This window comes from Excalfactoria chinensis, chromosome 20, assembly GCF_039878825.1.
Source record: "Excalfactoria chinensis isolate bCotChi1 chromosome 20, bCotChi1.hap2, whole genome shotgun sequence".
NCBI lineage: Eukaryota > Metazoa > Chordata > Aves > Galliformes > Phasianidae > Excalfactoria > Excalfactoria chinensis.
The window spans coordinates 5079834-5107262 of NC_092844.1; the positions used below are offsets into that span (position 1 = coordinate 5079834).

At 42.5% G+C, this 27429-nt stretch overlaps 2 protein-coding genes and 1 long non-coding RNA gene across 5 annotated transcripts in view; 2 read left to right on the forward strand and 1 right to left on the reverse strand.

The window, feature by feature from the left end:
* Positions 1–279: 279 nt before the first annotated feature.
* LOC140261318 (probable glutamate receptor) lies at positions 280–10288 on the forward strand. 3 transcript variants are annotated; one of them, XM_072354608.1, is made up of 12 exons: positions 280–345; positions 444–646; positions 1782–1889; positions 3700–3731; positions 4281–4340; positions 4569–4748; positions 4931–5157; positions 5879–5976; positions 6189–6406; positions 6803–7028; positions 7597–7844; positions 8380–10288. In XM_072354608.1, the coding sequence occupies exons 3-12, from the start codon at positions 1817–1819 to the stop codon at positions 8479–8481; spliced, it is 1464 nt and encodes a 487-aa protein (XP_072210709.1). In that variant the 5' UTR covers positions 280–345; positions 444–646; positions 1782–1816; the 3' UTR covers positions 8482–10288. The 3 variants fall into 3 exon arrangements, with proteins under 3 accessions (XP_072210709.1, XP_072210710.1, XP_072210711.1); XM_072354609.1 differs by lacking the exon at positions 280–345 and having other exon boundaries at positions 440–646; XM_072354610.1 differs by lacking the exons at positions 280–345; positions 444–646 and having other exon boundaries at positions 1755–1889; positions 8380–10284.
* On the reverse strand, positions 10035–26843 carry PANK4 (pantothenate kinase 4 (inactive)). The gene is made up of 19 exons (XM_072354607.1): positions 26628–26843; positions 24685–24767; positions 24216–24424; positions 22621–22804; positions 22251–22343; positions 20463–20616; positions 20040–20221; positions 18510–18591; positions 17258–17358; positions 16660–16815; positions 16382–16494; positions 15797–15884; positions 14950–15101; positions 13504–13559; positions 12915–12964; positions 12119–12226; positions 11588–11688; positions 11039–11107; positions 10035–10559 (listed from the first exon to the last, which is right to left on the reverse strand). The coding sequence occupies exons 1-19, from the start codon at positions 26803–26805 to the stop codon at positions 10346–10348; spliced, it is 2373 nt and encodes a 790-aa protein (XP_072210708.1). The 5' UTR covers positions 26806–26843; the 3' UTR covers positions 10035–10345.
* LOC140261320 (uncharacterized) overlaps positions 26664–27429 on the forward strand; it is a 60652-nt gene continuing 59886 nt past the window's right edge. Inside the window, exon 1 of the long non-coding RNA XR_011905697.1 lies at positions 26664–26785. This is a non-coding gene — a long non-coding RNA (uncharacterized lncRNA). The remainder of the gene's footprint in view (positions 26786–27429) is intronic.

Here is a 27429-nt window from a genome sequence, read left to right on the forward strand (position 1 = left end):
TTGTACTGCAGCTCACTTCTGAAGTGGAGCTTGTAAATGGATGGATGAAGGAGTCAGGAATTTCACGTCTGTGTGCACAGTTCTGTACAGCCCAGAGTTTGTGCTTTACCTTGAAGCTCAGGCCTTTCTTCAGCATTTTGGGATGTGGGGAAATAGTAGCTGTATGTAACTGGTTTGTGAGAGTCCTGATGTTTTACCAGAATCCTTCAACTGATCTCAGTCAATCACAGAGCAGAGAAAGCCTTTATCTTGCAGCAGCAGTAAACAGGAGATCGGCACAGCTGAATAGGACATGGTACTGCAGAAAGAAAGCTGTTACAGGACCACACAGCGGGCCACGGAGAGGTACTTGTATTTTCCCAGTCTCAATGTAGTATTGAGCTGGACTGACCTGCTTCCAAACTTCTTTTTGCTGGGGGTGCTCCCCTTCCTCTGTCTCCAAGGCAAAAGATGTCCCCAGAGCCTGCTCTGCCGGCTGGCACGTCCTTCCTCTAACAGCCCCGTGCCTGGCTCCTCCCGCTGGCCTTATAACAGCGTGGATGCAGCGAGCCTTCCAGTTCCAGCAGTTCCATTTGCCTGCCTATCGAAGTGCTGCAGCTGGGACCTGGTCAGACAGACCAAGCTAGGAGAGCCTAAAGGAACTGCCGTAAGTGAGATGCTGCCTTCAATCACTGCCATGCTCATAGCTGGCAAAGATTGAAGCTTGTGTGCAACAGGCTGTCTCCTTTTTAGCTGATGGCTGTTCATCTTTCCCACTGCTCGGTTTGATACTAATGCCTCCCTTCAGCACTACATGCAGGAGGAGTTTGAGGAGTAATATCTTTTTTTCTTCACATTTTATAAGACTCAGAAGTTTCTAGAGCCAATTCTAACGAAGTAACCTCCTAAATCCTTAATTTGCTCTGCTGTAAAACTTGAGGAAATGTTGTAGTACTTTGTTAGGTGGGTGGTGAAGGGATGTTGCAGTGGTTAATTTAAGCAGTAGCTGAGCAGCTCCTTATGGGCTGCAAGGCACTGAAGTCATCTGTCCTCCCAGTATTCTCACTGTAGCTGATTCCGTTTACCCCTAAATGTTCTTAGTACTAACACAGAGTTAAGGAAGTGTATTTGCTTTGCAAAAATGCTCTTTTTGCACTAATTTTGCAATTCTTCTTTTAGACAGACAGCAGCCAGTGTGATAACAACGCTCTCATTTTTATTACCAGCTCAGAATAGCTTTATTTTTTTGATGGAGAACACTTGAAATAAAGCTCATTTTATAGTACGTACCCAATCATAATGAAAAAGCAGCAATAATTTACTGGTTAAATTTACCAGAAAACGAAACAGAACAGCTGTTCCTCGCTGGCTCAAGCGTATCGTTCTTGCTGCTTTTTTATTCCTCTGCAACCCAAACAAGGGAAATTTAACACTTTGCTTTTCTGTCTCTGCAATAAGGACCTCCTGATAAATCTCCTGCTTATTGATGCCTGCACACTGAACCTGGCAGCTGAGGAGAAACCTCCTCTCCTCTGTGGGGAGCTGGCTGGGAATTATATAATACAACAGGCAGTGGATACCTCCACTTCATATGTTCATCACATCATTTTTTCTGCACTGAAGTGCTCCCTGGGACCTGTTCTTTAATGTTTGTTCTGTTTGGTCTCAGATGTGACCTGGAGACCCTTGTTTGAGTTGGGACTCTTCAGAATTGAGATGCAGAAAATCCAAGATGTACTGATTTAACTCAGCACCGAGGAATCATAAAACCAGTATTAATGACTTTCCTTTAACCTCAACAGGAAGTTTCCTCTAAACAGTAACTATTTCTGCTGCAATGGACAGAGGACTTCACTTTATGTTCTGTGTGGTTACAACTGTGCTGCTCCTGAGAGAATCGAGCCAGACAGGTGAGAATATCTGGCCAAAAATGCTAGCTGCATTCCAGTCTGATTTTGTTCTTTTGCAGCTTATTCATTCTTGTTAATCTTAGTGCTAGATTAGGACACAGTCTTAAAATCTGCTTTAGATTTGGTTATGAAGACATTACCAGGACCTACCTTAGGGCCGGCAGAAGGAGCCTGCCAGTGACTTGTGCACAGCAGTCAGCTGGTTGGATCGCACTGCATCCCCAGTGTGAGGAGCTGGGGAGCTTGCTTTTGCAGCTGAAACAAATGCTGTTGTTTCAATCTTATTGTGGCTTTTTGGCGTTCTGTGTCTGAGTCCAGAGTAAGCAACAAGCAGTGGTTTCCTGCAGCAGCAAACCTTTGGGGAAAAGAGTGGAGGGGTGAGACCCTTTGTGGTATGTTTTTGTGATGCCTTATAATGAGGACTTGGCTTCCGAGAAGTGTCACTGTGATGAACTTAGAGTTAGTGCTGCAACTCGATTACTTATGGCCCTTTCAGGAGTTCCTACAATGGGGCTTTGAACAGCTGCATCCAGTGCCGCTGTGGGGGAGCTGAAGCCCTCGGTACAGACTGTTTTCTTCCAAGAAACCCTAGCAGGTCTTCAAAAAAGGAGCCTCAAACAGCTTTCACTGGCTCTAATGAGTTTCTGAAAAGAGACAAGAGAATTCCTTTGTGAAGATTTCCAGCTCCCATGGAGAACTGTGGAGGAGAGGGAAAAAGCAGGTTTTGTTTTAACAATAATGTAGAGTTGAGCACAAGACAAGAAAATGCAAATGCAAAGAATGAATAATACATAATGAATGAATACGTTGTTATATTTAATGAGAAACTCTCAGCTTTTCCTTGGAAGAGTGAAAGCATTCTGATTTCTTTGTTTTATCTTGGGGTTTTTTTTGGCTTTTGTGCTGTGAATTCTTTGATTCCATGGAGAACGATGTTGCACATTCTAGAAATAAAGAAACCATCCGGGGTAGTTAATATGCCATATATTGACATGATCGTGTTTTTAATTCTGCATCTCTATTATTACAGCTCAGACCTTTTGCAGGTCTGGGGAGTTGAGGTATTCTGAGTGTTAGGATATAAAGGAAACTGCGGATCAAATAATTCAACAGATTTTGTTAAGAGCTGCACATTGGAGCAAAGAGTAGAGCCAAAGGCTTAATTAATCTCATTAATAATACTTTTACAAGCGGATTTTTACTGAAGAGGAAACAGACACAAGGAGGAGAGGTAATACAGAACAACAGATCAATAGCAGATCTGGTGACAGACTCAGGCGTTCTTCAGTCAATTTTCACGGGAATGAAAAGTCAAAACACTTGTAATTCTGGGGGAGAAAGCAATTGGATGAGGTGCAGAAGGATTTCTGCCCCAGTGGTTGCAAGATGGTCTCCTTCAGTCTGCTGCAACAATGGGAACCTGTTAAGAAACCCTTTTGTCTTGGATTTCAATGCTGATGAACTTCAGGTTGCTTACAGGGCTTTTCCTTAGGTGTACAGATGGGCTTTGGCAGGAGTTGGGGGGGAATCTTCCTCATGTGAAGCAGCAGGACTGCCGGCTTTTCCTTCATCAGGAAGGGCAGTTCTGCAAAAACTGTTTTTCAATGTGTGAGTGATAATAATGAAGCTAGAATTAGAAGCTTCTGCAGCCTGAATCTGTGTGTATTTCTGCCTCAGTTTGCTTGACATTAATACTGAGTCGAGGACAATCATTCCGTTTATCTAAGTGAAATGAGTTTATGAAAGTTCACTTTTAAGGAACTGTAAACATAAACCTTGCAAGGAGTTGATTTTGTTGTTGTTTTTTCAGGAGCAATGAGGAATGACGATGCTATGATTAAGGTATGTTTAAGTTCATTGGTGCAGAGATACCAATAAAGTCACACATGCAAAAGCTCTTGGATATTATTAAATCCAGAAGTAGATGAGGTCGTGGTGTGCAATGCCTTTAATCTACAAAGACAGCTTTGGTAGCAAAAGCATGAACTGTTGTGAAGTGACCAGAAAGCATCTTCAGTTAAACGATAGTAAGGTTGGAAGATGCATTCTTGAATTTGGTGTTCCACGTGAAAGTGCATTCATGTTTCCTCTTCATCTCAGGATTCCCACTGTTTTGTCCCCAGGAATTGCTCTCTAATGAGGCCTTAATTGGCTGCTAGCTGTTTTGTCAGCAGCATAAACCCATCTCTCTTTGGAAGACTTGCACTTTGTACCTGAAGGATTGTGACAACATTTAATGAGATTTTTATTTGTTTGTTGACAACGTGCAATAAAGCAAAATGCTTCTGATGGATTAATTACTGTCATGGAACACACACACACACGTTATAATGTTAAACCCTAGATAAGTGGGGAAATCCAATTATTTTCCCTTTATTTTGTTATTTGTAGGCGAATGACTTGAGGGGACCAGAAGAGAATCTTCCAGTTTTGACTGTCACAACAATCTTGGTAAGGCAATAACAAAACACTGTAGCTGGGAGATAGCTGGAGTTACACCTTGCCTTTTTTGACACTCATATTCATCAGTACTTTTCAAGTGTTGTCACAATAGAGTTGAAAGCTGTTTCAGCCTTTTCATTCTGCTATTCTTTGTCTAAGTTACATTAGCTGTGAGTTGTTTTTATCCTGAAGTGGAAAATAGTGGTGGCATGTAATTGTATTTCCCTGTTTATGCAGGAAGATCCCTATGCCATGGTGAGAAGTGCAGAACTGGAGGGATACTGCATTGATTTGCTGAAAGCACTTGCTTCAATGCTTCACTTCAGCTATAAGGTGAAGGTGGTGGGAGATGGGAAGTATGGCGCCATCTCTTCCAATGGGAACTGGACAGGGATGATTGGAGAGATTCTGAGACAGGTAATTTTCATTTTATGTTGGACAAACTGCAGCATTAACAAGCAAACAAGCCCAGGAGCTGTGCTGACATGGCGATAGGCCATGTAGGTATCTGTCCACTCAGCCTGGGAAGCATTCTGTTTGAGTGATAGAAATCTTCAGGCAGGTGGGATGGTTGGTTATATTTCAACTTCTTCTTACAGGAAGCAGACATTGCAGTGGCTCCCTTGACAGTCACATCAGCAAGGGAAGAGGTTGTCTCCTTCACTACACCATTCCTGCAGACTGGGATTGGAATCTTGCTTCGAAAGGACACCATCTCTGATGAGATGTCTTTCTTCCACTTCCTGGCTCCTTTCAGTAAGGAGACTTGGACTGGCCTCCTATTTGCTTACGTGCTGACGTGTGTCTGCCTCTTCCTTGTTGCCAGGTATAAATGTGTTCTGCAGGTTTTGCTCAAGTCAATTGCTTTCCCAGCTATGGAGGGATTTTAAGTACCAGGGTGCATTTTGCTTTGAGGAACTTTCTGTACAAATCTAGAACCAGAGCTAATAAAGCTTAAAGGCAGATTAGGAGTAGGATCTCCCAATGAAAATCACCGTGTCTCTTGGTGTGGATTGTCCACTCTTGTCAGAAGGACGGCGTGTTTGTGCTTCAGCTTTTTTGTTCTCACTTTTTTTCACAGTTGTTCTTTACTCTGACCATGTTCCTGCCTGCATTCCTGTCTCCTGGACTATTTTCATGCACTGACTTTGCAGTCTTGAACAAAATATCTGTTGCTGCTTTTCTTGTTTTGTGCACAATCTTTTGTAGATAAGGATTTGCTCTGAGGAGCAGCCTTCATCTGATACTAAAGAATAGAGCCATTGCTGCTCCTTAGGCAGTAATGCCCCAGGGAGATTAGATCATGCAGTGGTTCAAGAAGGTAGCTGGCAAACCTACAGAGAAAAGCCTCCTGAGCCTTCAGTGTTGCAAAATACTTGAGGTATTGACCAGGAGCATTTTTGTCTACTAGGTAAACTGGGCTACAGGTAAAGGAGGACCTCCAATGGAAAGATAGGGCATTTCTAGGCTGTCTGCACTGTTGCACATCGTGCTGCAGGATTGTTTTTTTCTTTAGTGTCTGGTTTCGTCTTGTTATTTCCTCATAGGCTGAGCCCTTGTGAATGGAATGAGCCAAAGAATGAAGAGAATCACTTCACCTTCTTAAACAGCCTCTGGTTTGGTGCAGGAGCGCTCACATTGCAAGGTGAGCTGGGAGGAGCTGATTGCATATCCAGCAGGCCATGGCAGTGCTGTGCTGTATTGCATGGTTAGGGTGCTGAGGGACAAGATGTTGAAATAGGGACACTTGGCAGTGCTAAAACTCAGAGATGTCTTGATTAGGGACTTGTGCTGGTGGCTGGCTTTGCCTGAGCTCTCTCACCACCGTACTTTGTGTCGGCTCCTTTCATCCCGCAGGTGCCACCCCTCGGCCCAAGGCGTTCTCCGTGCGGGTCATCGCTGCCATCTGGTGGCTCTTCACCATAGCTTTGTTGGCTGCTTACATCGCCAACTTCACTGCGCTGCTGAGCTCTGGCAGCGAGCAGCTCACGATCCAAACGTTTGAAGATCTTGTGAAGCAAAGAAAGATCGAGTTTGGGACGCTGGATGGCTCCTCCACTTTCTACTTCTTCAAGGTGCCTGCCTTAGAACTGCTAAAGTGCAGCCAAGCTGTCTAGCTCACTTTGGGTCTTACACCACCTCTGCAGACTGATTCTGTCAGTTCTCTTGTACTTTAATGTGGTTGCTATATGTTGTTTTCTTATCCCTTCTTTCACCTTTTCTCTGAGAGAAAAGCATGCAGAAGATTGTGTTAATAGTGTACCCTTGCTTAAGACAACGGTACGAGTCTTCAGGGGTTATTCTTGTGTACCTTGAACATTAGATGATAATTTTAATCACAGAGGGCTCAAAGGTAAATAGTTTAAGTCCTCTTTTCTCTATTATTTTTTGTTGCAGTCACTGCACATGTAGGCAAATGTTTGTCTGGGTAACTAACACATCACTTTATCTCTTGAATTCTTGGGTTGCAGAACTCCAAGAATCCCATCCATCGGATGATCTTTGAATATATGGACAAGAGACGAGACCACGTTTTAGTCAAAACCTACCAGGAAGCAGTTCAGCGTGTGATGGAATCCAATTATGCCTTCATTGGTGAATCAATCTCTCAAGACCTTGCAGCCGCCAGACACTGCAATTTGATCAGAGCCCCTGAAGTTATTGGAGACAGAGGATACGGCATCGCCACTGCCCAGGGTTAGTCCTTGTGTATGGCTTCTGTCCCACTTCTCCACTTGGATTTCGTGGTTTTGAAATAGCCTGTTAGAGCAGAGAGCCTGGCATAGCTGTGACATGAAACTGAGACATTTTCCATGTATTAAGACTAATAATCCACTACAAATTGTTAACCCAGCTATCCAGTGCTTTCATTCAGTAGCTGAATTATCAAATGCTCACTCTTGTTTTGAACTGTAGCTTTTAAAAGTTCCCACTGCCAATGATACCAGGTTTTTCTTTTCTGTTTGTTTATTTTTAATACCAAGAATGCAGAACTCTTAATCAAATCTGTTCTCTTGCAAGCATGACTGATGGTATTTTTCAAAGGGCCTTTGTACGGTCATTATTCTGTTGCTGGGTGGGATAGGAATGGTTGTTATCTACGAAAGCACTCACACTACTTTGCTGTGCTCTGCAGAAAGGCCATTTGAAAGTTGGGAAGCAGCACCCAGCTAACCCTGCTTGTCGTATAGTAGCAGGTTGATTAAAAATGTTAGTGTCTGTGATCTCTCTTACGTGCTTTTCTCATTTGTTCCACTGCTGCCAGCATCGCCATGGACTAAGAAGCTATCAGTTGCTGTCCTCAAACTGCGTGAATCGGGTGATCTCGACTACTTGCGTAACAAGTGGTGGGAATCCAGCTGCCTCCACAAAAGCAGAGAGAGATGGAGTCCTCTGCAGCCCCAAGCTCTGGGTGGGCTCTTTCTTACTCTTGCAATTGGCCTCGCGTTAGGAGTGATTGCAGCTATGGTGGAGCTGTCAAATAAGAGCAGACATGCTGCTGGACATGTCAAGGTGGGTGACTGTCATCATCTCTGTTTTCCTCTTGGGATCCCTTCTGTTTAATGTGGGCATTAATGCTCCCCTGTGCAGAATGCTGGCTTTCTTCCCATGGCAATCTTGTTTGTTTAAGGAAAGAAATGTAATGGGGTGGGAAAATAGATGCTATGTATTAACTCTTTAAAATCTTTGCGATGTCGTTGCTTGGGCTGTGTGACAGTTATGTAGCCTGAGCAATATAAAATACTAAAGAAGCTTAAAATGTTATATAGAAGCATTGACTGTAATGCAGATGGGCTGCATTCCAATACTCCAATGTGTACAGAGGACAGTAAGTCATCCATAACAAGTTTATTCTCAAGTATGGCTATTCTCAAGTCATTTGACAAGCAGGAAAACACATGTAAATAAAACTGCACTAGAATTTGAATGAGTATTTTGGTGTTCTTGTTCTCCATCCACTGCAATGAAAGTCCAGTGAACACTGAAAAGCTGGATTCTACGATACAGAAAAACTTATTCCCTTGTTTTCTCCCCTCTTCTTTTCCAGAAATCTTGTTGCTCCATTTTCACAGAAGAAATGTGCACTCGTCTACGTATAAAAGAAAATACAAGACAAAGCCAGGAGACTTCAGGGAGGGCTAATGCTTAAAATAAATGCTTAAAGAATGGGCATATATTAATGTTCTACCATTTATATGTCATAGGAGCTACATCGCTGTAGGAAGATAATTTTCTGCAAGACTAGAGTGTTAGTTTCCTAATTACAAACACAGTACTTCTGGATTGATGGTGGAGCTGGTTATAGAAGAAAACCAAGCAGCTTGGAGGTATTTAAATTGATAAGAGTGAGAGTGCAGCTGCTAGAAATTCAGGGAGGTTAAGGTGGGGGGAATCACATCCATGTTTAATTTAGAAGTTTACTATGAAAGTGCACGAATGCCTGCAGGAGTAAATGGCTCGGGACACGTTAATATGAAGCCTAATTATAGAATGAGGTGCAATCTTGAAAATTAAAGCTTTCATCTGACTCTTCTAATCAAGAATAACTGCTTCTTAAGATTTTAATTATAAACAGACTGTACTTCTGCCCTCTTCTAGGCAAATGATAGTGATCACTGCGAAGGTCGTTTCTGAATCAGAAAGGACGTTACAGATGCTTCTATCCCAATAATGCGGGATTTAATTGTATTCTACACAAAGGCCTAAAATCTGAGAAAGGGAAGCATCACAGATCAGGAACTAGATTTAAGAAGCGTCTGTTTTCCATCACAAGACAGGTTTCCTTGTTTGCCTACAGAAGACAGTCTGTCCTCATTAACCTGACTGGGAAGTGTTTAGGAATAAGATTCATAATTCAAATCCAAGAGCAGGACAACGTGAACACTGGCAAACAAAATCAGTTAAAGAAAGTACAAATTCAGTAAAAAAGGGTGAGTGAACAACGGGCATGTTTTGTTACTTTCTTGCTGTCAGAAAAGAATCTTTGAAATTCACAGGGAACAGTTTCCTCTGGTTACAAATTAAGTGGTTTTCTTGTTAAGCTGTTTTTCATTTCAGAGGTGGAATGGCTGATGCATGAACAAACTGTCTTGCAAATTCATGGTTCTGTCACTGCATTTATGTACTGCACAGCTGACGGAGCAGGCTGCAAATTCAGTTACTTAGAAGTGGTTTTAACTGCACTGTATGAACAGAGAGACTAATTCCTGTCTGTTCCTGCATTAAATAACTGAAGGAAATAGAAATTAATGTGTCTGTGACAGGGATAGAGCTGGTTATTCCTGAATAAAGTGTTACAGATTCACTTTGAATGCAATGTAGACTTAAACTTCTGATTACTGCTAAGTAATTTAGTATGGGTGCAGCCTGCCCCCTCCCCCCCAATCAGATTGTTAGTAACAGTGGAAGCAGTAGGAGTTAAGAGTTCTCTAACTGGTGGTAGTGCTGTTCAGTTATCTACTATGTGCTCTCACATCATAACAGTTCTGTTTTAAATGCAGCTGAAACAAAGTTCGTTAGATTAGGAGACGGATCAGTCCTTCAACACAATTAACTGCAAAGAGCATGAGACTGTTTGGGTAAGTTTAAAAGCTGACATGGAAAAATACAATGTCAGATTCGCTTAGCACTTTAAAAACTATTTGGTATGTGCCATGTCATTGCTGGCAGAGTAGGCAGAGATGTATAAAAAAAGGTTTCATTGACATTTAAATATATTTCTATATGAATGTCTCACAGAACAAAAAAATAAAGTCTTTTCATCACAAATACTGCATCATTAAAATAAACACTTACCAAAATAAACAATGAGTGATATACATATATATATTTGAGTGTGTATACTATAGAGTGAATCATATTGTTGCTTTTTAAGTCACAAAAGCACAATATAAATATGGAATTTCCTGTGACCTCTTTTCCCTGTTGTAATAAAAATACATTCTTTACAGTTAAAGTAAAACTAGTGCAAGTCCGTTCTGCTGCTCCTGTTCACCCAGTTGACCAGATCTCTATCATTTACATGGCACTTCATACTTGAAAATGACACTAAATATTTTCCCTCCAAGGCGATCGGCAAGCCAGGAGTTTTTGATAACAGCAAGCTTGAGGCTCTCACACTTCAAAGCTGCGTAGTAGTTGGTGTGGATGGCACGACCCATGCCTTCAATGATTACCAAGTCTGTCTTCCGTTCTCTGACCAGCACAGCCAGACCTTTATCCAGGCGGCTGAAATGAGAGGTATGGCTTAGAAATAGTCGTCCTTATACATGGTATAGCTGAAAAAGCAGATGTCCTAAAGGCTTTGTCACTTATAGAAAACATGGCAGGGGATGGAATTACCGATGCCAATAAACAATAACACCTTAATCAAAATAAATGGGGTCAAATGTTAGTTTTAAAAGCTTCATTAAATGTGTACAGAAATGGGATTTCTGAGAAAACACAGGTTAAGTTCTGTGACCAAGAGAGAAATTCAGTTAAAAATAGTTAACTAGGCGAAATGCTTCTTACGGTCAGGTGGGTTACTGACAACGTGTAATTGCTGAACACCAAACTGATAAGTAAGCTGTAGAGCAACTAAGGCTTCATCAATATTACAAGTCTGTAAAACAGACCAAGCAACTGCGAAGGGTGGCCAAAGTACTTCAGAATACATACAAAGTCATGTCATCCTTCATTTGACAAAGACAAATTTGCCATTATACCTTAGATCTAAGCAAGGAGAACTTGAACCTGTCTGGACCAACAGCAGCTTCTCTTCCTTCAGTGCAGATCTTTAATTAAAAACAGGAACAAATGAAGTTACAGTCTTGTAAATATAGTAAAGAGACATAAAGAATATCTAAGCATTCTTTGCAAAGGCTTCTTTTCCTGCTAGGAAATCACCCAGAAACACTCTTCCATGAGCAGCAGGTTCCCTGCTCAGCTACCTGTCCTCTACAGGAAATAGGCTGGAAATGACACATATTTCCTTCTACTACTCTTTTTTTAACAAATAAAATACAACATTTTAGTAGCTTGAGTGCTTATCAGGGATGATACTGACAAGAAACTGATACATATACTATTAAATATAAATAAGAACTGCTTTCTAAGTTTTTCATCATCATTGAAGTGAATCCTCTCTACCTTACTTCTAGTTGCAGATTCCAGACAGTAATAAGCACAAATAAGGACCTATGTATGTAATGAGGAACTTGCTTCTTCCTTCTGTGCTTTTTTAGATACACAATGAAGACCGGTTATATGCTTACTGAATAACTGGATCCATTGCTGCTATCCGTTCAGCAACAATCAGGGATTCGCTGTAGGTGACATCATTTAGGGCAGGGCCAGAGTTACAAGCCAATATAACCTGAGGCAAAGATGTCAAAATAGTTCACTGATTAACACAGTCCATATATGGTGTAAGAGCTTCTTGTTTGTTTGATGACTGCCTTTGTCTCTGGCTTACAGTAACAGAAGAATCAAGAGAAGAGAAAGCCTGGAGGCCTGGTCCTTATTTTCCTCTCAAAGTAGCCAGCTACGCCAGGTGTTCTGACATTACAGATCCTCAATTAGAAAGCTTAGATCTGACCTCACCCCAACTCTGCTTTGCAGTATATTTACTTAGACCTCAGACTTCCAGGAATTTAGGGACAAGCTCATTGACTCCAATTGGATCATTCCCAATTTAGGTGCTAAAAGCCAGTCTCATAAAGTGCACTGCTAGGAGGTATTTAACAAACCTTTCAGCAGTTACAAAAGCTCCATTATATATTGGCTGTACAAAGAAAAACACTTACCTCTGTTCCTCTAGAAAGGAGCTCTCTAACAAAAGGAAAGACGCCTAAAATTATGTCTATTCCACTGTTATCTGCGAAAATTAAGGCACATTTATGAGGGGGACCCTCCTGCAAGAGAAAAGCAATGCATTTAGGATTCATTTAGTTCATTTCACTGACTAGTTTGTATTATTTAGAAACAGTGATTTTAAGGTCCAGGATTTTATACCCCTCTATTTATCTAGTATTAATAATTAATTAAAGACAAGTCTGACTCCAGCAGCTGTGAACATGAACTTCCTCCAGAGGGGTGGTTAGGCCTGTAATCCTGCTGCTGGGAGGCTAAGCTGTCAGTCATGTTTTGTTATGCCATGCAGCTGGAGAATACCATTCTCTAGAATACAAGCAGCAGCACGGATAGCTGCCTGTATGGTTTTTAGGGTCAACCTACCTTTGTGGCTGTTATAAGCTAGCATGCTGTAGGGTAAACAGGATTCCCTTCTGCCAGGAAAGGGCAGGATGGACTGCTGGGGGCAGTGACATCCTAAAATAAAAAGACATTTCCTACTCTCCATTAACCTTTAGTTTATCCTATATCTGATGTTACAAAATGCAGTTCAGTCCAGGTCATATGAGCAGAAGAACTTCTGCAGTGAATAACAAGTAATTTTTAAGAACGATTTGTCAGGATGCTGCTTGAAGTTCCTTAATTAGCAATTAGCAGGGCTATGTAAATCTGTTAGAAACAAGCTTAAGGTTGTTTCATGAGTTAACGCATTCAATTACTCAACAGTTAGTGGTAGTTCTGGAATCATACCTTCAGCCGCTTCAGCCACTGACTGTAGGAATCTTCTAACCAGGGACGTTCTGCATCACAGACAAAATTGTATTAGCATAAATTTTAGGCAAAGAGTCAATCTGTACATTATGCAAAGCAGGAAGTGTCCCTTTAAAGATGTGAAATATTTGAGCTCAGATTTTAAATGTTAAGGAGTTCCTGAGCTCTTAATTATTGGAAGTTGGTCTTGGAGTGGAATTTTTCTGAGAGCAATAGAGTCACTTGAGCCAGCTCTCACAATGGCTTATTTGAGGATGGTGCTGCTGTACCTCAGGACACTATTGCTAGGGCAGGATTGGAACCATTATAAGAAACAGCACAGGCTACTCTGAGTATTGGAGCAGCTAGGGCTTCCATACAAGGAGAGAGGTTTTTGGGTTCCACATAATTTAGAACACAAAAAGCAACGTTCTGCTGAGACTGTCAGCTGTATTTCAGATAACACCAGTGAGTACTAATGAGTCCTTGTCACCAGCACAACTGTCATTAAACACCATCACACTCTTCTATACTCCCTTATTAACACAACATCCAGATCTAACCAACACTACAGATCTCCCCCCTATACCTTGCAGTTTTGACTTGGCTTCTTCAAATCCAAACTGTGGCTCACTTTCCAGAACACTGTATCAGAAGAGAAATAAAGGGTACGCAGTTAAGCAACTTCAGCTCACTTAATTTGAATACTTATATAGCAGGTGGTCAGCAATTTTATTGCAGTGATTATAACTGGGAGTATGGACAGGTCCAATGATTGAAAAATAGATCCACCCTTAAAAACAAAAGGCTTGTATGTACTTTAAATTAGAGTTAAATTAGAGATTAGCAAGCACTACTCTATGTGGAAAAAAAACCAAACACAAAACACTTTAGATCTGCATGTGACCATAACTGTAGTAATGATCATAGCCATAAAACAACACTTATAGTTTTATCTGGATATTGGTCTGCACCATTTTAAGTTGTATTTGTGTGAAGGCAGAAAAAAAGAGAAATTAACTAGAGAGATTTTACAAGCTATTCCTATTGGCTGTATGTATAGCAAAGTAGCCTCAAACTTAGCTGGTGATGAGGATGTACATAATGAGGCTAGATTCTAAGCTGTCAGTTAAAATATTACTCTATGTGGGCAGTGCTTGCCAGTCAAGTCTCATAAAGGATAAAGTGCCTTAAGTCTACGCCAAGCGATGTTTAATCTTAGCTTCTTCCTCAAAGAGAGGGAGAGCTACACTTACACAAGTGGCAATGAGACTAATTGCTGTGATTGGGGTCAGTTCAAGTTTCTGCAGCTGTGGGCAGCATTAGAATTAACACAAGTCCAAGTTGCCTTGAATCACCTTGTTTGGGATTGACTTGCACTTTTTTGTTATTCACTCAAAAGGGAAAAACTCCTCAAAGGGAAGGGAAGTGCTGAATGTTAGCTGCAAAACTGCCCACCTCCCCTACTCCATATTATCATCAGTTACATCCTTTTCTGAATTCATGGCTGCTGACAGGATATGAGGAAACAAAACTCTGAAAATGGCCATAGAAATGTATGCTGATTGAAAACAACTGGGATTTAGTTATTGTAAGAGACCACGCAACCTAACTTATAGTCCATTGAATATATAGTTTGATATCAGGGCAACTGTGGGTTACAGAGAGCAGATTTTCTACTATAAGAACATGATATCAGCTTAAATGTAACACATACTCAAAAGCAGAGCTAGTAACAGTGCTACAAACACAGCAGCCAGACTGCAACATGAAGTGCTGTGTCACTGAATTCAAACATTCATCAGTGCTGCCTCTGCCAGATTTTAAGGGTGGAAACACAAACTTTGCTGCACCGCAGCAATGCTTGCAAATAAACAACCAACACGTGATTGAGGTGAAATACAAACTACAATTAGATCGGTGCATTTCATTTACTTATTTCTAAAAGGAAAAAAAAAAAACAACCAAACCAAAACAAACAACAGTTGGATATTCTATATCTTAAAAGGGTGCTTTTAAAATATTTAACACCTACTCTGAGACTGCTTTTGCTCCCCAGTCAAAGACATTCCCCGCAAGAAGTCCTTTCACCAGAGCAAACTGCCTCTCCTCCCAGCCTAATGAATCCAAAGATTCGATTACGCTTTGAAAACATTTTAAGGCTATGCCATTTTCTTTCTGCTTTACCTGTAAGAAAGACATGAAACATCGCATTTACGGACAAAAAATTCTTACCCATCACTGGCTGTCTCAGTCCCAAGACCGCGTTCAAGCATTCTCCTCTACGTTCATGGCCTCTAATGGACCAACAAGTTACTGTTATCAGCATGCTTAGTACCAACAAGAAAAACGTTTCCTGGGATTCTAATAGAAAGCTTTATTAGTGCTAGCACGTGTAGGCTAAGAATTACTTGTCTTAATACATGAGAGGTATGGCAGATCATGGGCAGTATATATGGACACCAAAAAGAGACTTAAGTAGCAACAGTGAAACCAGGTAAGCTGCGTGAGAAGGCTTCTGCAGAAGATGGGAAAGTGTGGGTTGTGTTTTAATCTTGCATCAAAAGGTTCATCATCCTAAATGATTAAGGACTGTCGATTTTTCCCCCCCCCCCACTTCTATCTCCAATGAGCTCAAATGTTACACAGCTAGTTCTTTTTTTTCCTTAAAAAGGAAGTAATTGAGTGCCATCTTTACATCAAGATCTCTTGGTGGCACTGCCTTATCTGAATTAACAACCGTTTGTCCTGAGAACAGCAACAGCTAACCAGTTAATACTGTTCATCTCTTCTATGTAAGCCACTACTTATACAAAGCATTAGAGTACAGAAACAGCGTCTTGAACTCACACTGTCTGCCCTGTAAAGCAAGAACAGCTTACCTTCGAGTAAGGATCCGGAAAATTGAACTCGTTTAAACAGTGTTCCCTTGTATCCAAAAGACTTCTAACTGTTAAGGTGCCATATGCACTTTAAAAAGGAGAGGGGAAAACAGATCAACTACTTCAAACAGAAAAAAAAAGAGTGATTTTCTCCTGTTTCCTCCATTAATAGGATGAATTCCAGACAGTTTTAGCATGTAAGACAAACACTTCAGTTATAAGTCTTCACATGCTACATGTGCTAAATGCTGCCCCTACGTGGTAAATCTATTGCATGGATTATTTAAATACAGAGAGGGAAAATGTTTGGGACAAAGATGCCAGATACATTTTCAGTAACTTGTAGACCTTTAGTCATTTTTCTACAGAGACAGATAGAATTTTTCAGTTAAATTCTAATATGGAGGATCCCATGTTTTGTTCAGAGGACCTGACGCATCAACTTGTTACTGCCTTCAGCCCACTTAGCTTTAAGCTTGCTCTGCTTAAGAACAAGAGCTTTTATTTAGCTTTCAGTTAACTTTTAATTTGCTCTGCTCATCAGAGGTGGCCAGATTACAAAAGCAGGGAAACGAAGACACTTACAAAGGCTGCTGTCTGAGTGTCTGCAGTTTGTTCCAGTATTTCTGTCGGAACTTTTCAGCTCTCTCAGGTGCATCAACTGAATCTGGCTGACTGGCTGCTGCACGCTTTGCCACCTGGTAGAGAAACGAGGCACTGGAGTTACCACTTGAATTCTTCCTTCGTGCAACCTGCTTTTCATCTGCTCTGTTTTTCACTTCCTGCACACTCGCTTGTCCCTCCCACATGAAGATTTTCTAACTGTGCAGACCATTTGTAGGTACAGCTCCACTGATATTTACCCCATCCAGCGCCTCCTCAAAACAAGTAAGCCAGTATTTTCTGGCCATGGCATCATCCGTGAGGTCAACAGTGTCTGGAATATAGGTTGATGGGTCCTTCAGCAGCGGCAGGTTAACCAGCGGTCTCTCCAACCTATCCATTTCAAACATGTCAAACTAGGTGAAAAACAAGAGAGGTTTATTAGACCTTATTCAGAAATTAATTTACTAGAAAGTAAACAAGCACAAGGCCCACAGAATCCCATCATCGGACAACTCAGATTTGCAGACATCTGCACGTTAGCACATGCAGCCATTAACAAGGCATCCTATTGAATCTATCACATTCAAGATTCTGAAGTGCCACAGCAAAGCCAAGCTACTTAAAGAAAGGGCAGCAGCAGCAGCAGGACGTCTCCCTCTTTTAGTGATGCCAAGCAACACAAAGCAGCAGCCACAATCTTCTAAGAAATACCACGTCAAACCACCACACGTGACATAAGACACCATGTCAGCCACTTCTGGTATACAGCACAGTCGCAGGGGCAAGGAGCAAATAGCCATCTAAGTTCAAATCAGTAAGTGCCAACACTTAGCTCTAGGAAAGGCAACCACATACTGTACCACTCCGGGTCCTCTGCATGGGGTAGACATCGGGTGATGTGCTCATAAGACCAGAACTCCCAGCATAATTCTCTCCCCAGCTATATTGATTTGGATCTAGAAAAGAGAAAGAGAGAGACACATAATCTGAAAATAAAACTGAAAACACTCGCGTGAATGAGTCTGGAGTCAGCATCTCTACAGAGAAGCTGCTCCACTGCTAAAGCCATTTGTCTTTAAAAATAAATGTATTTTTTCCCCTCTAAGTCCCAATAGGAACGTTTTAACTACTTGCTGAATTATCTAACTCTACAGAGCTTCAAATTAAACTGAGTGAGATGAGAAAATTACAATTCAAAAACCATTTCTTTCTTAAACACATTCTTTAATCATTACGGGCTATAAAGAGCAGGATGTCTTCAAAGCACTATGGGTGCCTAAGGCTTCTATTATTGGAGAGTTTTTTTCTTTTCAAGTCCATCATTAACAAAATAGATTGCAAAACTCTCAGAGCACAAAGTCTGACGTGAGCGTTAAAGTTACTTCTAGATTTTTTTTCCTTTTGAGTGTATGGAAGCTCAGACGTACACCGTATGTCCAACAGAAAGAACATCTCCCACGTCTAAGCAGCTATGAGCCAAGTTCCTTGCTGTTATCTATGGAGTGGGTACAAAATGACTTCCACATCCACTGTTCTGAGATACACTTGATATTTACTAAAACTAAGTACTATTAGCAACCTGTTATTTGTTCCACTCTGATGAAGTGAATGGCACGTAGTACAAGAAAAAACAAGAAAATACAAATGGCAGAATTCAACCAAAGCATCCTATGCCCCAAGAATGCTGGAAAGAAGTGTCTCATCCTTCATAAACATTTATGAGGCTTTTCACTCTGCAATGAACACAGTTTTGAGATGCTGTTCTTCAGTACATTAACTGAATTCAGAAGCTGGCCTCTTTAAGAGGAAGAAAGTTCTCAGGAACTCAGTTTCCTTGATTGCATTTAGAGGTACGACTGCTCTGTGCAGAAAGGCAGAAAAGAGAAGAGCCAAATCCTGCTGGATTCTCAGAGGCAAGCAGGAAAACAGTGAGAAATTATCACGTCCTTGCCAAAATATATGAAAGCAAAGCCCAGCATCTGTGTTTATTAGTGCCAAATGTGTTTATCTAGGCAACAACTTACATGCAGCCTCTTAAGAGAAACTTGGACATTACACTGACATTTCAGAACACAGCATATACAGAACATAGCAATGCTGTACTTACTGTCTTGTTCAGCTCCTTTTAAAAATGCCCCAATGGCTCCCAGGTAGCCTTCATGTCTCAGGAACAATGCCTGAACCTCTCCCTGCCACAATATGAAACATTGCAATTGGATGGTCCCTGATGGCTAACACGTACTTCTTTGTCACTAGATTTACACTTAAATTTAATAGAAACAACTAGAAGATGATAATATTCATTTGCACTACATTCTAACACATTCAGTAAGTTTAATGGTGCACCAAAAAAGGGTGTTTCTGAATGACAGCTTCAGGAGGAGCTGCTAACATACATCATCCCACAATTCTAAGGCAGCTGGAAAAAAAATACATGCAGAAGTGGTGTGTGTTCTAAGCCTGCACAACCACAGAAGCAGAGGGAAGCCAGTGCTTCACTAGCAAAGACTGCTGCATTATTCCATGAGTACTCAACTCCTCTTGCTTGAACAGGCTGAAAGTGTAAGATCATCTGATTTCTTGGTCAGAACACAACATAAATGTGTGACACTCTGCATCCACCACACCCAAGCCATCTCTTAGTTTATCTTGTATTGAACATGCAACAACAACAGTCACCCTGTATATTATCACAGGCAAGCATTTTCCCCATGAATTTAATTAAGTTTAAACGTTAACAGGAACGGTAGGGAGAACAGGACCATCCCCCCATCTAACACCTTTCATTTTCTTATTGTGAGACGTTGTCCCCTCTAAAGGAAAATAAGCTCTGTCTACAGCACGTCATGTAAGAAAAGTTAACACTTGGCTTTAGCTGTAGTGAGGAAATGCATCATTCACAGCGAGATTCTGGACAGATAAAACTGTGCTTGCAAGAATCTAAAGCTGGAGCTTTCTTGAAACTCAACCAAGTTCTTAAAGAAAGACTGCAAGGTTGAAACAAGGGGAAATACAAACGTTCTATAGGAGTCTCTTGCCTGAAGCACTGAGGAAAAAATAAACTGTAATACTGCGATATGCATTGTGATGGAGGAGGAACTGATCTACCTGTGATGAGCAGCATGTCAGCTTTTGGACTAAACCATTTTCCCACTGAAATACCTTTAGCGTTTCCACAGCTTCAAAAGCTGCAAAGAATTACAGCTTGCTTCTTTTTTAAAAAGAAATGAAAATAATAATAATAATAATAAAATCAACCAACAACTACTGATACTAGTTGCTAACTATCTCAGCAGAGCAATCCAACACTGCATAGCCTGGGGGTGAAAAGAAATAGATGAAGTCAGCAAGAGGAATTGAATAACAATGGTAGCTATCTAAACAAACAGTAAGAGCTCAAACCTTGGCAGCTACAAGACAGCTGTCCAACAACCAAACAAATAAATAGAGAGAGGCCAGACAGAACTCCCAGGAAATTCACATTTATTTTACCCCTCCCACGACAAGGCCCTGCCTTACCTACCTACCAGCAGCCCTTACTTAATGTGTGACTCCACTTAGCAAAGTTTCCCAGTCACCTAGAAAAAGACACCCAGGCACATGAATTCGCAAGCAGGAAAAATTCTGTTTTCATTACCTTTGAGAAGAAGTTGATACTGAAGGTTATTGTGCGCATGGTAACAGGGTGACCCCGAATAAAGAATCCTCCAAAATATATTTTATCTAAGTTATGGAGTTTGGCGTAGAGGCAGGCAAGCTGACCAATGTCATTGCTGATCATATGTAGTAAACTTTTTGCCATATCTTCTTTGGAAAACTCTTAAAGGAAGAAAAGATTGAGCTAAATTAGTACAGCTGAAGAATGCTCAAAGGGACTGTTTACATCTAGGGGAAAAGAAACCAATCTGAAGACAGAACGAAAACTGCCTGAAAGAAACCTGCTTGAAAGGCCAGGAACAAATGGCATGAACAAGTACAACAAGTAGCAAATCCAATCTGACAGGCCATATAAGATATTATTTGTATGGCAAATCTTCAGTAGAATTTTCTCTACTAATACCTTTATCTGCTGTAGTAGATTTCCCAAAGCTGCTGGCTATCAGGTTCCCACTTAGCCCCAGGGTCTGGCAGGCGCCTCCATACACATCTTTCACCAGCATGTCTACGTTTGTGTGCTGTCCTTTGGAAGCGAGTTGCAGCAATTCATCAAATTTCTGAGGACGAGAAGCAGAGTTACTGCAGGTATTTGGGACAGAGATCCTCGTGCACACAGCAAGAACTCCGAAGCATTGACAGAAAAAATATGGGCTTTGGCTTGGAACCAACCCTGCCAGTAAAAGATGAATCACTTCTATCTAGAGTCCACATCTTATCACTGATCTTACGTGGAGAGCCTTTAATGATGAAATGCACAACTATCCTCTTAAATGATCTGCGGAGGGCTGGGATCAGAGGACCAACCTCAGTCATTCTGTGACTCTATAATCCGCACATGTTTTGTTGCACGTTCCCTGCAAACTTGAGGTTGAGTGCAGGATGAATCACGTTGTCTGCTCTGCAGCATTCTGGAGAAGTGAAAGCTCTCTGGCAAAATGATGTCATCCAGAACCAGTACAGCATTAAGTTAAGCAGAATTTGCCATGTTCTCTCCTACGTGCAACCCCAGCGGATAAAGAATTAAAACAAGGTGGAAAAACAACTTTATCCAGCACCATAGGAAGGATTTTTAGTATTTCAGCAAGTAAGTTAGCAAAAAATGATCCCAGGTCTATCATCTTTAATCTCCTCCAGATTAATACATATGAAACAGAACCTTTACATCTCTCGTCTTGGAATGAAGTCAGCAACACAGCTACAGTGAGTAGAATTAAGTCTTCTTCAGGCATAGAAAAATATAAGATTAAAAAATGAACAAAGTCTGCCTTTACAGATACAGAAATGATTGTCCCTGAAATTCAGCTTTAAAAAAACCCATCTGCGTTATCCCAGCAGTTTGTGTCATCAATTTGCTAATTCCCACTTCTACAAAGACATTAAAGAAAAAAAGCAGACGTTGTCATGTTCTAAGATTTCTTTATGAAATGCACCAAACAAAATATTCTGAGGCCGGGTCTTCCCTTTGACATTTTCTTATCCAGTGCATATGTAACTCTAGCTTTTTCTACACTGGTGACATTTAGTGACTCCTATTTAAGTCACATGCAACTCTGAGACAGGAAAAAACAGCATGATTTAAGAGCTGAGTTAGGCAGAGCAGGCCTTATTCTGGCAGATCACCAACCCGAGATTTAAGTGCTGAGTCCCTGAAAGTGAAAAGAATAGCAGAGGTACAAATCCCCCCCTCCTGCTCTCGCACACTTTGCAATAATTAGGCACTCTGTTTTGCTGCTGTGGATACTATTGCAGACACACACAGGATCACTATTTTGCCACAGAGCATTTAATCGCTTTTGTCCCTGCGTTCTACTTGTATCCTTTTGCGTGTAAAGCTTCCCTTTATGCTTCAGAAGCATTAGAAGTATGAACATAGACCAAGCATTCAGCCTTTATCTAACAGTATAGGACCACAGTGCTCCACGGGGAGGTCATTAAGATTGTCCCAAGCACAACAAAACTGCCCCTTCTCTTTCTGCACAAAGACAACAGTTTTCAAATAAAAGAATGCTCTGCAAGAGATACATTTTTTTTTCCACATCTACTGTGCTGATATTGGGCTTCTAATTTCCCATACAAATACCATATTGAATTACTGTGTCTCCCTGTTTAAAGAGTCTGTCATTCCACTATTTCAGGCTTTCTCTTCGCATTTTGTATATTCACACACTCCTTAAAATTGAGGGTTTGATACCTTTGTTTTAGTGAGCAGCGCTCCGAGACCCCAGAAGGTTCCACCTCCAATTGAGCTCCCTCCTATCCATTCAAATTTGTCTTCTGATTCTACCTGTCAACAAAACAGAGCACATTTATCTAGAAAGCCCTATTATAGCTGTTCATAATGGCAGCCTTCGTCCTATCAGTTCATACAGCAGCTTCTCTAAATACCAAATGGAATCTGATTTGAAAACGATGAACTACAGTAAGGAATGGAAAAGCATTCCTAACTCTGTATGAAATCGGAATGTAAAACTGTAAAGTTTCAGCTCATCATCATCAATTCTACAAATACAAAACCAAACCAAAGCAACAAAAAGACGCAACGGATTTTAGCAACCACTCACCTTCACTATTGAAACCCCAGAGCCAATATTCACCAGCAAGTATGGGAAAATGTTTGGGTGATTTGTCTGGAATCGGAACTCTGTGTCTGAATCTTTCTGGTACGCAAACACTTCATGGGGGATGTTCCTTAGCAGGAAGTTGCATCCTTTGATCAGGCAGGTCATTACATCTTCTTTATCTACTCTGAAACGGGGAAGGGAAAAGAACTTATAAATTTCACAGCCTTATGGATAAGCAAGTGCTCTTTTAGAACATGAGTTTTTAAGACTTTACAAGTCTTTACATGCAGCAGAAGCTCAGATCTTTTAAACCACGAAAGCCAGATTTGCATGTGCTCCACCATTCAACACACAGACCAAAGTGAGGTTGTAGTTACAGTCACTTTGATCTTACATTAATTGTCCCTCAGTAAAAGTACTCCTGCTCCTGTCTGCACCTCCACTGCAGCTCCAGTGCTAGCACAACTATATGTGTGCCCGTGTGACAAAGTAGGCCAGGATACCCATATGGCAGTTAATGCAACAGAACTATTTTCTAACAAGTTATTAAAAAAAGCAGTGTAAATGAGATGAAAAGGGTACCTTAGGAACTGAGAAATACACTGTGTGAGTGGCATTCTGAAGTCCTGTTCCAGTAGCATCAGGTCATGATCTATGCTGGTGTAAGTGAATGATAGGATTATTTGTACTTACAGCAGCTTTTTTAGCATGTGGCTTTTGATAAACGTGTGAATGGTGAACCCTTCAGTTTCCTGCAAGGCTCTGCTTCTGCATGAAGTCTAGGCAGGATCTATGCAATAAATTACTGCGTTGTTTCAATTATTTACCTTCTGGGCAGGCTCAGAAAATCAGCAGAAGGTTTTTGTGACTTCAGAACCCAGGGAGCTACAGGTATTGGCTGCATATGGAATTAAAAAGAAGCTTGCCAGCAATATTTTGGCTTTTAATAACACAGCCTCCTTGTAGATATCATCTTTTGATTTTCAGTAATGACTCATAATTAAAATAAATACAACCCATCACAGTATCTGATCAAATTCCCAATTAAACTTGTCTGTAACAAACTTATTTCCTGCTTGCTATAGCTCCAAGATTGTACTTTATACACAGCTGGAGGTTCTGTGTGGTTGGATGGTGACTGAAAGTTCAACAGCACGTCTGAAGCGTGCCACTGATAACTAGGATAGCACCACTGAAATGCTGTGAGCTGGGAGGTGAATAGAAAAACATCATCATAATACAGAGGAATTTAAGTTAAAAGTAAAAAAAAAAACCCAGCTGTTGCAAACCAATCGTTTCTAGAACAGCTGTGATAACAACACACTTCTCCCTGGCACTGCCTCTCCTTAAAGCCGCATGGCTCTCTAGTGGCTCCCCTACCGACCAGTTAATGATACAGCATCCCTTTGCAACTCCTGCTGATTAACTACTGTGTTCAGCCTGACCCCACCAAGATGCACGCCTCTCCTCCAGCCTCCGCTTTGCTATGCAGATGGCTTTTAAGGGTAGAATGGCAAAGCAGAAAGTCTGCCCACGACAAGGCAGTGAAGTATCACTTCAACGACACTGAACTCGCTTTAAACAGTTTCACTTACTTCAACCCCAACTTCTTCTCAATAAGATCTTTAAATTTATAGGCACCACCACCTGTAGCTTTGATGACTTTAGTCTCTGTATTGACAAGATGGTCTTTGATGAAATCTAGACAAGTTTCGATATAATTGTTCTCAAACTTGATGAAGTGAAGTCGAGCTGTGATCTCCTCCTGAACTGATATTTCATACAAAGGTTCATTTTCTATGTCCTTTAAGAGAAAACAATTAAAATATATATAGTAAATTTTCTTCCGAGCATGAAATCGAAACACGTTTGAAACAACATTTTACATGTTTTTCAGAAGCACTGAGTAAATTGCAAGTCATGTTTTCTATAGAAAGAAGTACTAGGCAGCTTTCAAACAAGGCTTCTATTGTACTATGAAAAGCCCAGTATCTCACTTCCAGTTCTGGTTCTACCTTGGTTATGAGTCAATCTCACATAATTCATTAATGATGCAGTCCTTACCTTTCCAGAATGATCAAAGGATCTCACTCTTGCCACTTTGTGCTGCACAGTTGAATAATAAGCCAACTTGGTTAACGAGCCACCTGTTAAAAGAGATGACAACTTATGATTAACGCCTCACTTTAGAGCAAACAACCTAACTTATGTTTACACATGCTTTACCTAAGAGTTCTTAGCTGAGTTCTCTTCTTCTAAGGCCAAATACAATTAAGCTAAGTGCATAACACAGTGATCAAAGAACCCTTGTCTTAAAGCCTGACCTGGCATAGTTAATGGCAAACGCACTATATGGAAGAACTCCAGGAAATCCACGTACAGCAGCTGATGTTTCTTGTTTCTCTTCATCCCCAGCCATCGCCACAAGTTCTTACTCATCTCTACCACTAGGTTTGCCTGCTCTACAGGTAGCTTGGTTGAAACCCTCAGCTACCTGAGCTGAGTAACTAACTGAAGGCAAAGCACGTATTAGCACAGTATGCACTCTGTGTATCTGAAAACGTTCTAGAAGCCGCCACATCTGCTGCTTACAAGGAGGTTTTATAGGTAAGCTTGCCATGTTTGAGCAATGCATGAAGTCAGACTGAGGAACTTGATTTTGAACAGTAATTTGAACTCAGATTAAAGCAGGGTGGGCTGCAGACCGAGCACCCTTATCCTACAGAAAGTCAGCTTTAACTTTGTACTCATACCTCAAACATAACTACAGGGCACACAGAAGGTCCGTACTTCTCAGTGCTACAGTTCTGTCTCATAGCTGAGTTTAAACAGCTGGCCTCTGCCCAAAGACCTGGCACACTGCCTTCTGAGTACGTGTATGCGAGACCAAGCAAACAGTTATAACCATCTTCTGGGTTAAAACCTAAATCCTAGCAATAAGTCTGTCTGTTCATAACTGCTAAGTGCCCTACGCTCTGCCAACGAGCGTAACCAAGGAATGCAGCTTAACTAAGTGGAAAACTGATCTGCTGGTGCCTGTAGCTTTGCCTGCATAGCAGCACTCGTCCCTTCCACAGTGCTGAGATCAACACGGGATTTTTTGGCCATCTGTAAGAGAAAACAGCAGGCGTTCTCCATCCAAGCGAGGTCAGCGCGGAGCAATCCCTGGCAGACACTAATAGTAACAAAAGCAATAAAGCTCCCCTGACCTCAGCTCTTATTTCAGGGCACCGTGCAATGCTTTCACGTCTCTGGTAAACAAAATCCAAAGCTGCTCATGGCTCACAGGTGAGGGGTTTTTTTCTTCTTCAAAACGAAAAACCCCTCAATGACTTTGTGCTACGTGGAGACGCTCCCCTGTGTGTTCTGTATAACAGTAATGACAACAATCAGTGCAGCTGCGATGGATGTACCACTGGCTAAATGGTGAACACCCACCAGTGATGCTCTACACGCTCCCCCTCTCACAGCTCCCATAGGGGCTCCAGGGGCGGCCCCCATTAGTGCTCCCCAGCTGTGGCGCCCCGGGGCCGTTCGGGCCTGTTTCCTGCAGTCCGCCCCGGGCCCCGCCTGGCGCTCAGCAGCCCAAGGATCCCGTGTTAAAACCGCCCGCTCATCCCGCCATGCCCGTTTCCTCGCCCCTCTCTCTACCAAGGGCAGCCCCCCGCCGTCCCTTCACCGGGCTTTACCCCCCCCCTCCCCCGCTGCCCGTTACCGCCGCGCGGGGGACGCTGGGAGCTGTAGTGCCGCTCCCCGCCCGCACAGCGCCGCAGCCCGCGAGCTGGACTTCCAATCCCGTCGTGCCTCGCGCCGCCCCCTCGGCGCGTTGCGTGCCGGGAGCTGTAGTCAAGCTCAAGCGCTCCGCGCCGACCCGGGCAGCTCTGGGGACTGCATGTCCCAGCGTGCCCCGCGCACAGCGCCAGACGGGCCGCGGCGAGTCCCCGCAGCAGAGCGAGAGCCGTCGCCCTTCCCCCCCCCGCTCCGCGCCGCCGTGTCCGCCCGGTTACCGATATCGATGGCGAAGCGCTTGGCGTTCTCCAGGTTGCGGAAGATTTCGTCAGGCGGGAGGGTGATGCTCTTATCCAAACTGCCGTGCCCGCCGCTCCCTCTGCCGCCCCGCTCCGCCATTTTGATCGCTAGCCCCGCTCCTCGCGCGGCCTCATCGGTATGCAAATGTATGCGCATAGATTTGCATGTTAACGAGGCGGGGCGCGTGGCTGAGGCGGGAGGTGAGGGGCGTGCGCGCGCCGAGCAACGGCCGCGCTGTGCGCGTGCGCGGGGTAACGGCCGGCACTGGGCGCGTGCGCGGAGTAACGGTCGCTCTCGCGCCTCTTTTCGCCTCAGCGCTGAGGGGAGCGCGGCGCCGTCGAGGCGATGCTGCGCCCTGCGGGGCCCGACGGCCGCATTGCGGGCATCCAGGCTTTACATCAACCCCTTATTCGACTCTGGTGGGCCGCAGGTAAGCCCAGCACAGCAGGAGTGTTGTCAGGGCTGTGTTGGCTGCTGCTTTCTGGTGGCAAGTACTGTTTGTGTGAAGCTCCTTTCCCCCCCTGTGGGGCTGGGCTGTGTTGTACCCACACAGACGAGGCCTGTGCTCCTCCCTTCGTGGCTCTGTGTGGGAGCCCTGCTGGTGTCTGCCTGCTGTGTGCAGTGTGCTGAGCAGCTGCAGGCTCACACCCTCACGGTTCAGCCCGTTTGTGACTCACAGGCCACTGAACACAGCACTGAGTGTGCCTGAGCAAACTGCGTCTGTTAGGAACATGGATTGTGTGTATCAGAGGTTGGTGTGACGTCTCCCTTTGCCCCTGC

Bases quoted from the DNA above. Each gene is read 5' to 3' on its own strand.
- LOC140261318 (XM_072354608.1), top strand. From the start codon at position 1,817: ATGGACAGAGGACTTCACTTTATGTTCTGTGTGGTTACAACTGTGCTG. The intron at 1,890-3,699 runs GTGAGAATATCT...TTGTTTTTTCAG, and splicing joins GAGAGAATCGAGCCAGACAG to GAGCAATGAGGAATGACGAT. The intron at 6,407-6,802 runs GTGCCTGCCTTA...CTTGGGTTGCAG, and splicing joins CCACTTTCTACTTCTTCAAG to AACTCCAAGAATCCCATCCA.
- PANK4 (XM_072354607.1), bottom strand. From the start codon at position 26,805: ATGCGCATACATTTGCATACCGATGAGGCCGCGCGAGGAGCGGGGCTA. The intron at 15,102-15,796 runs GTAAGCTGTTCT...TCTTTCTTACAG, and splicing joins TTCCGGATCCTTACTCGAAG to GTAAAGCAGAAAGAAAATGG. The intron at 11,108-11,587 runs GTAAGCATATAA...TTTTAATTAAAG, and splicing joins GCAATGGATCCAGTTATTCA to ATCTGCACTGAAGGAAGAGA.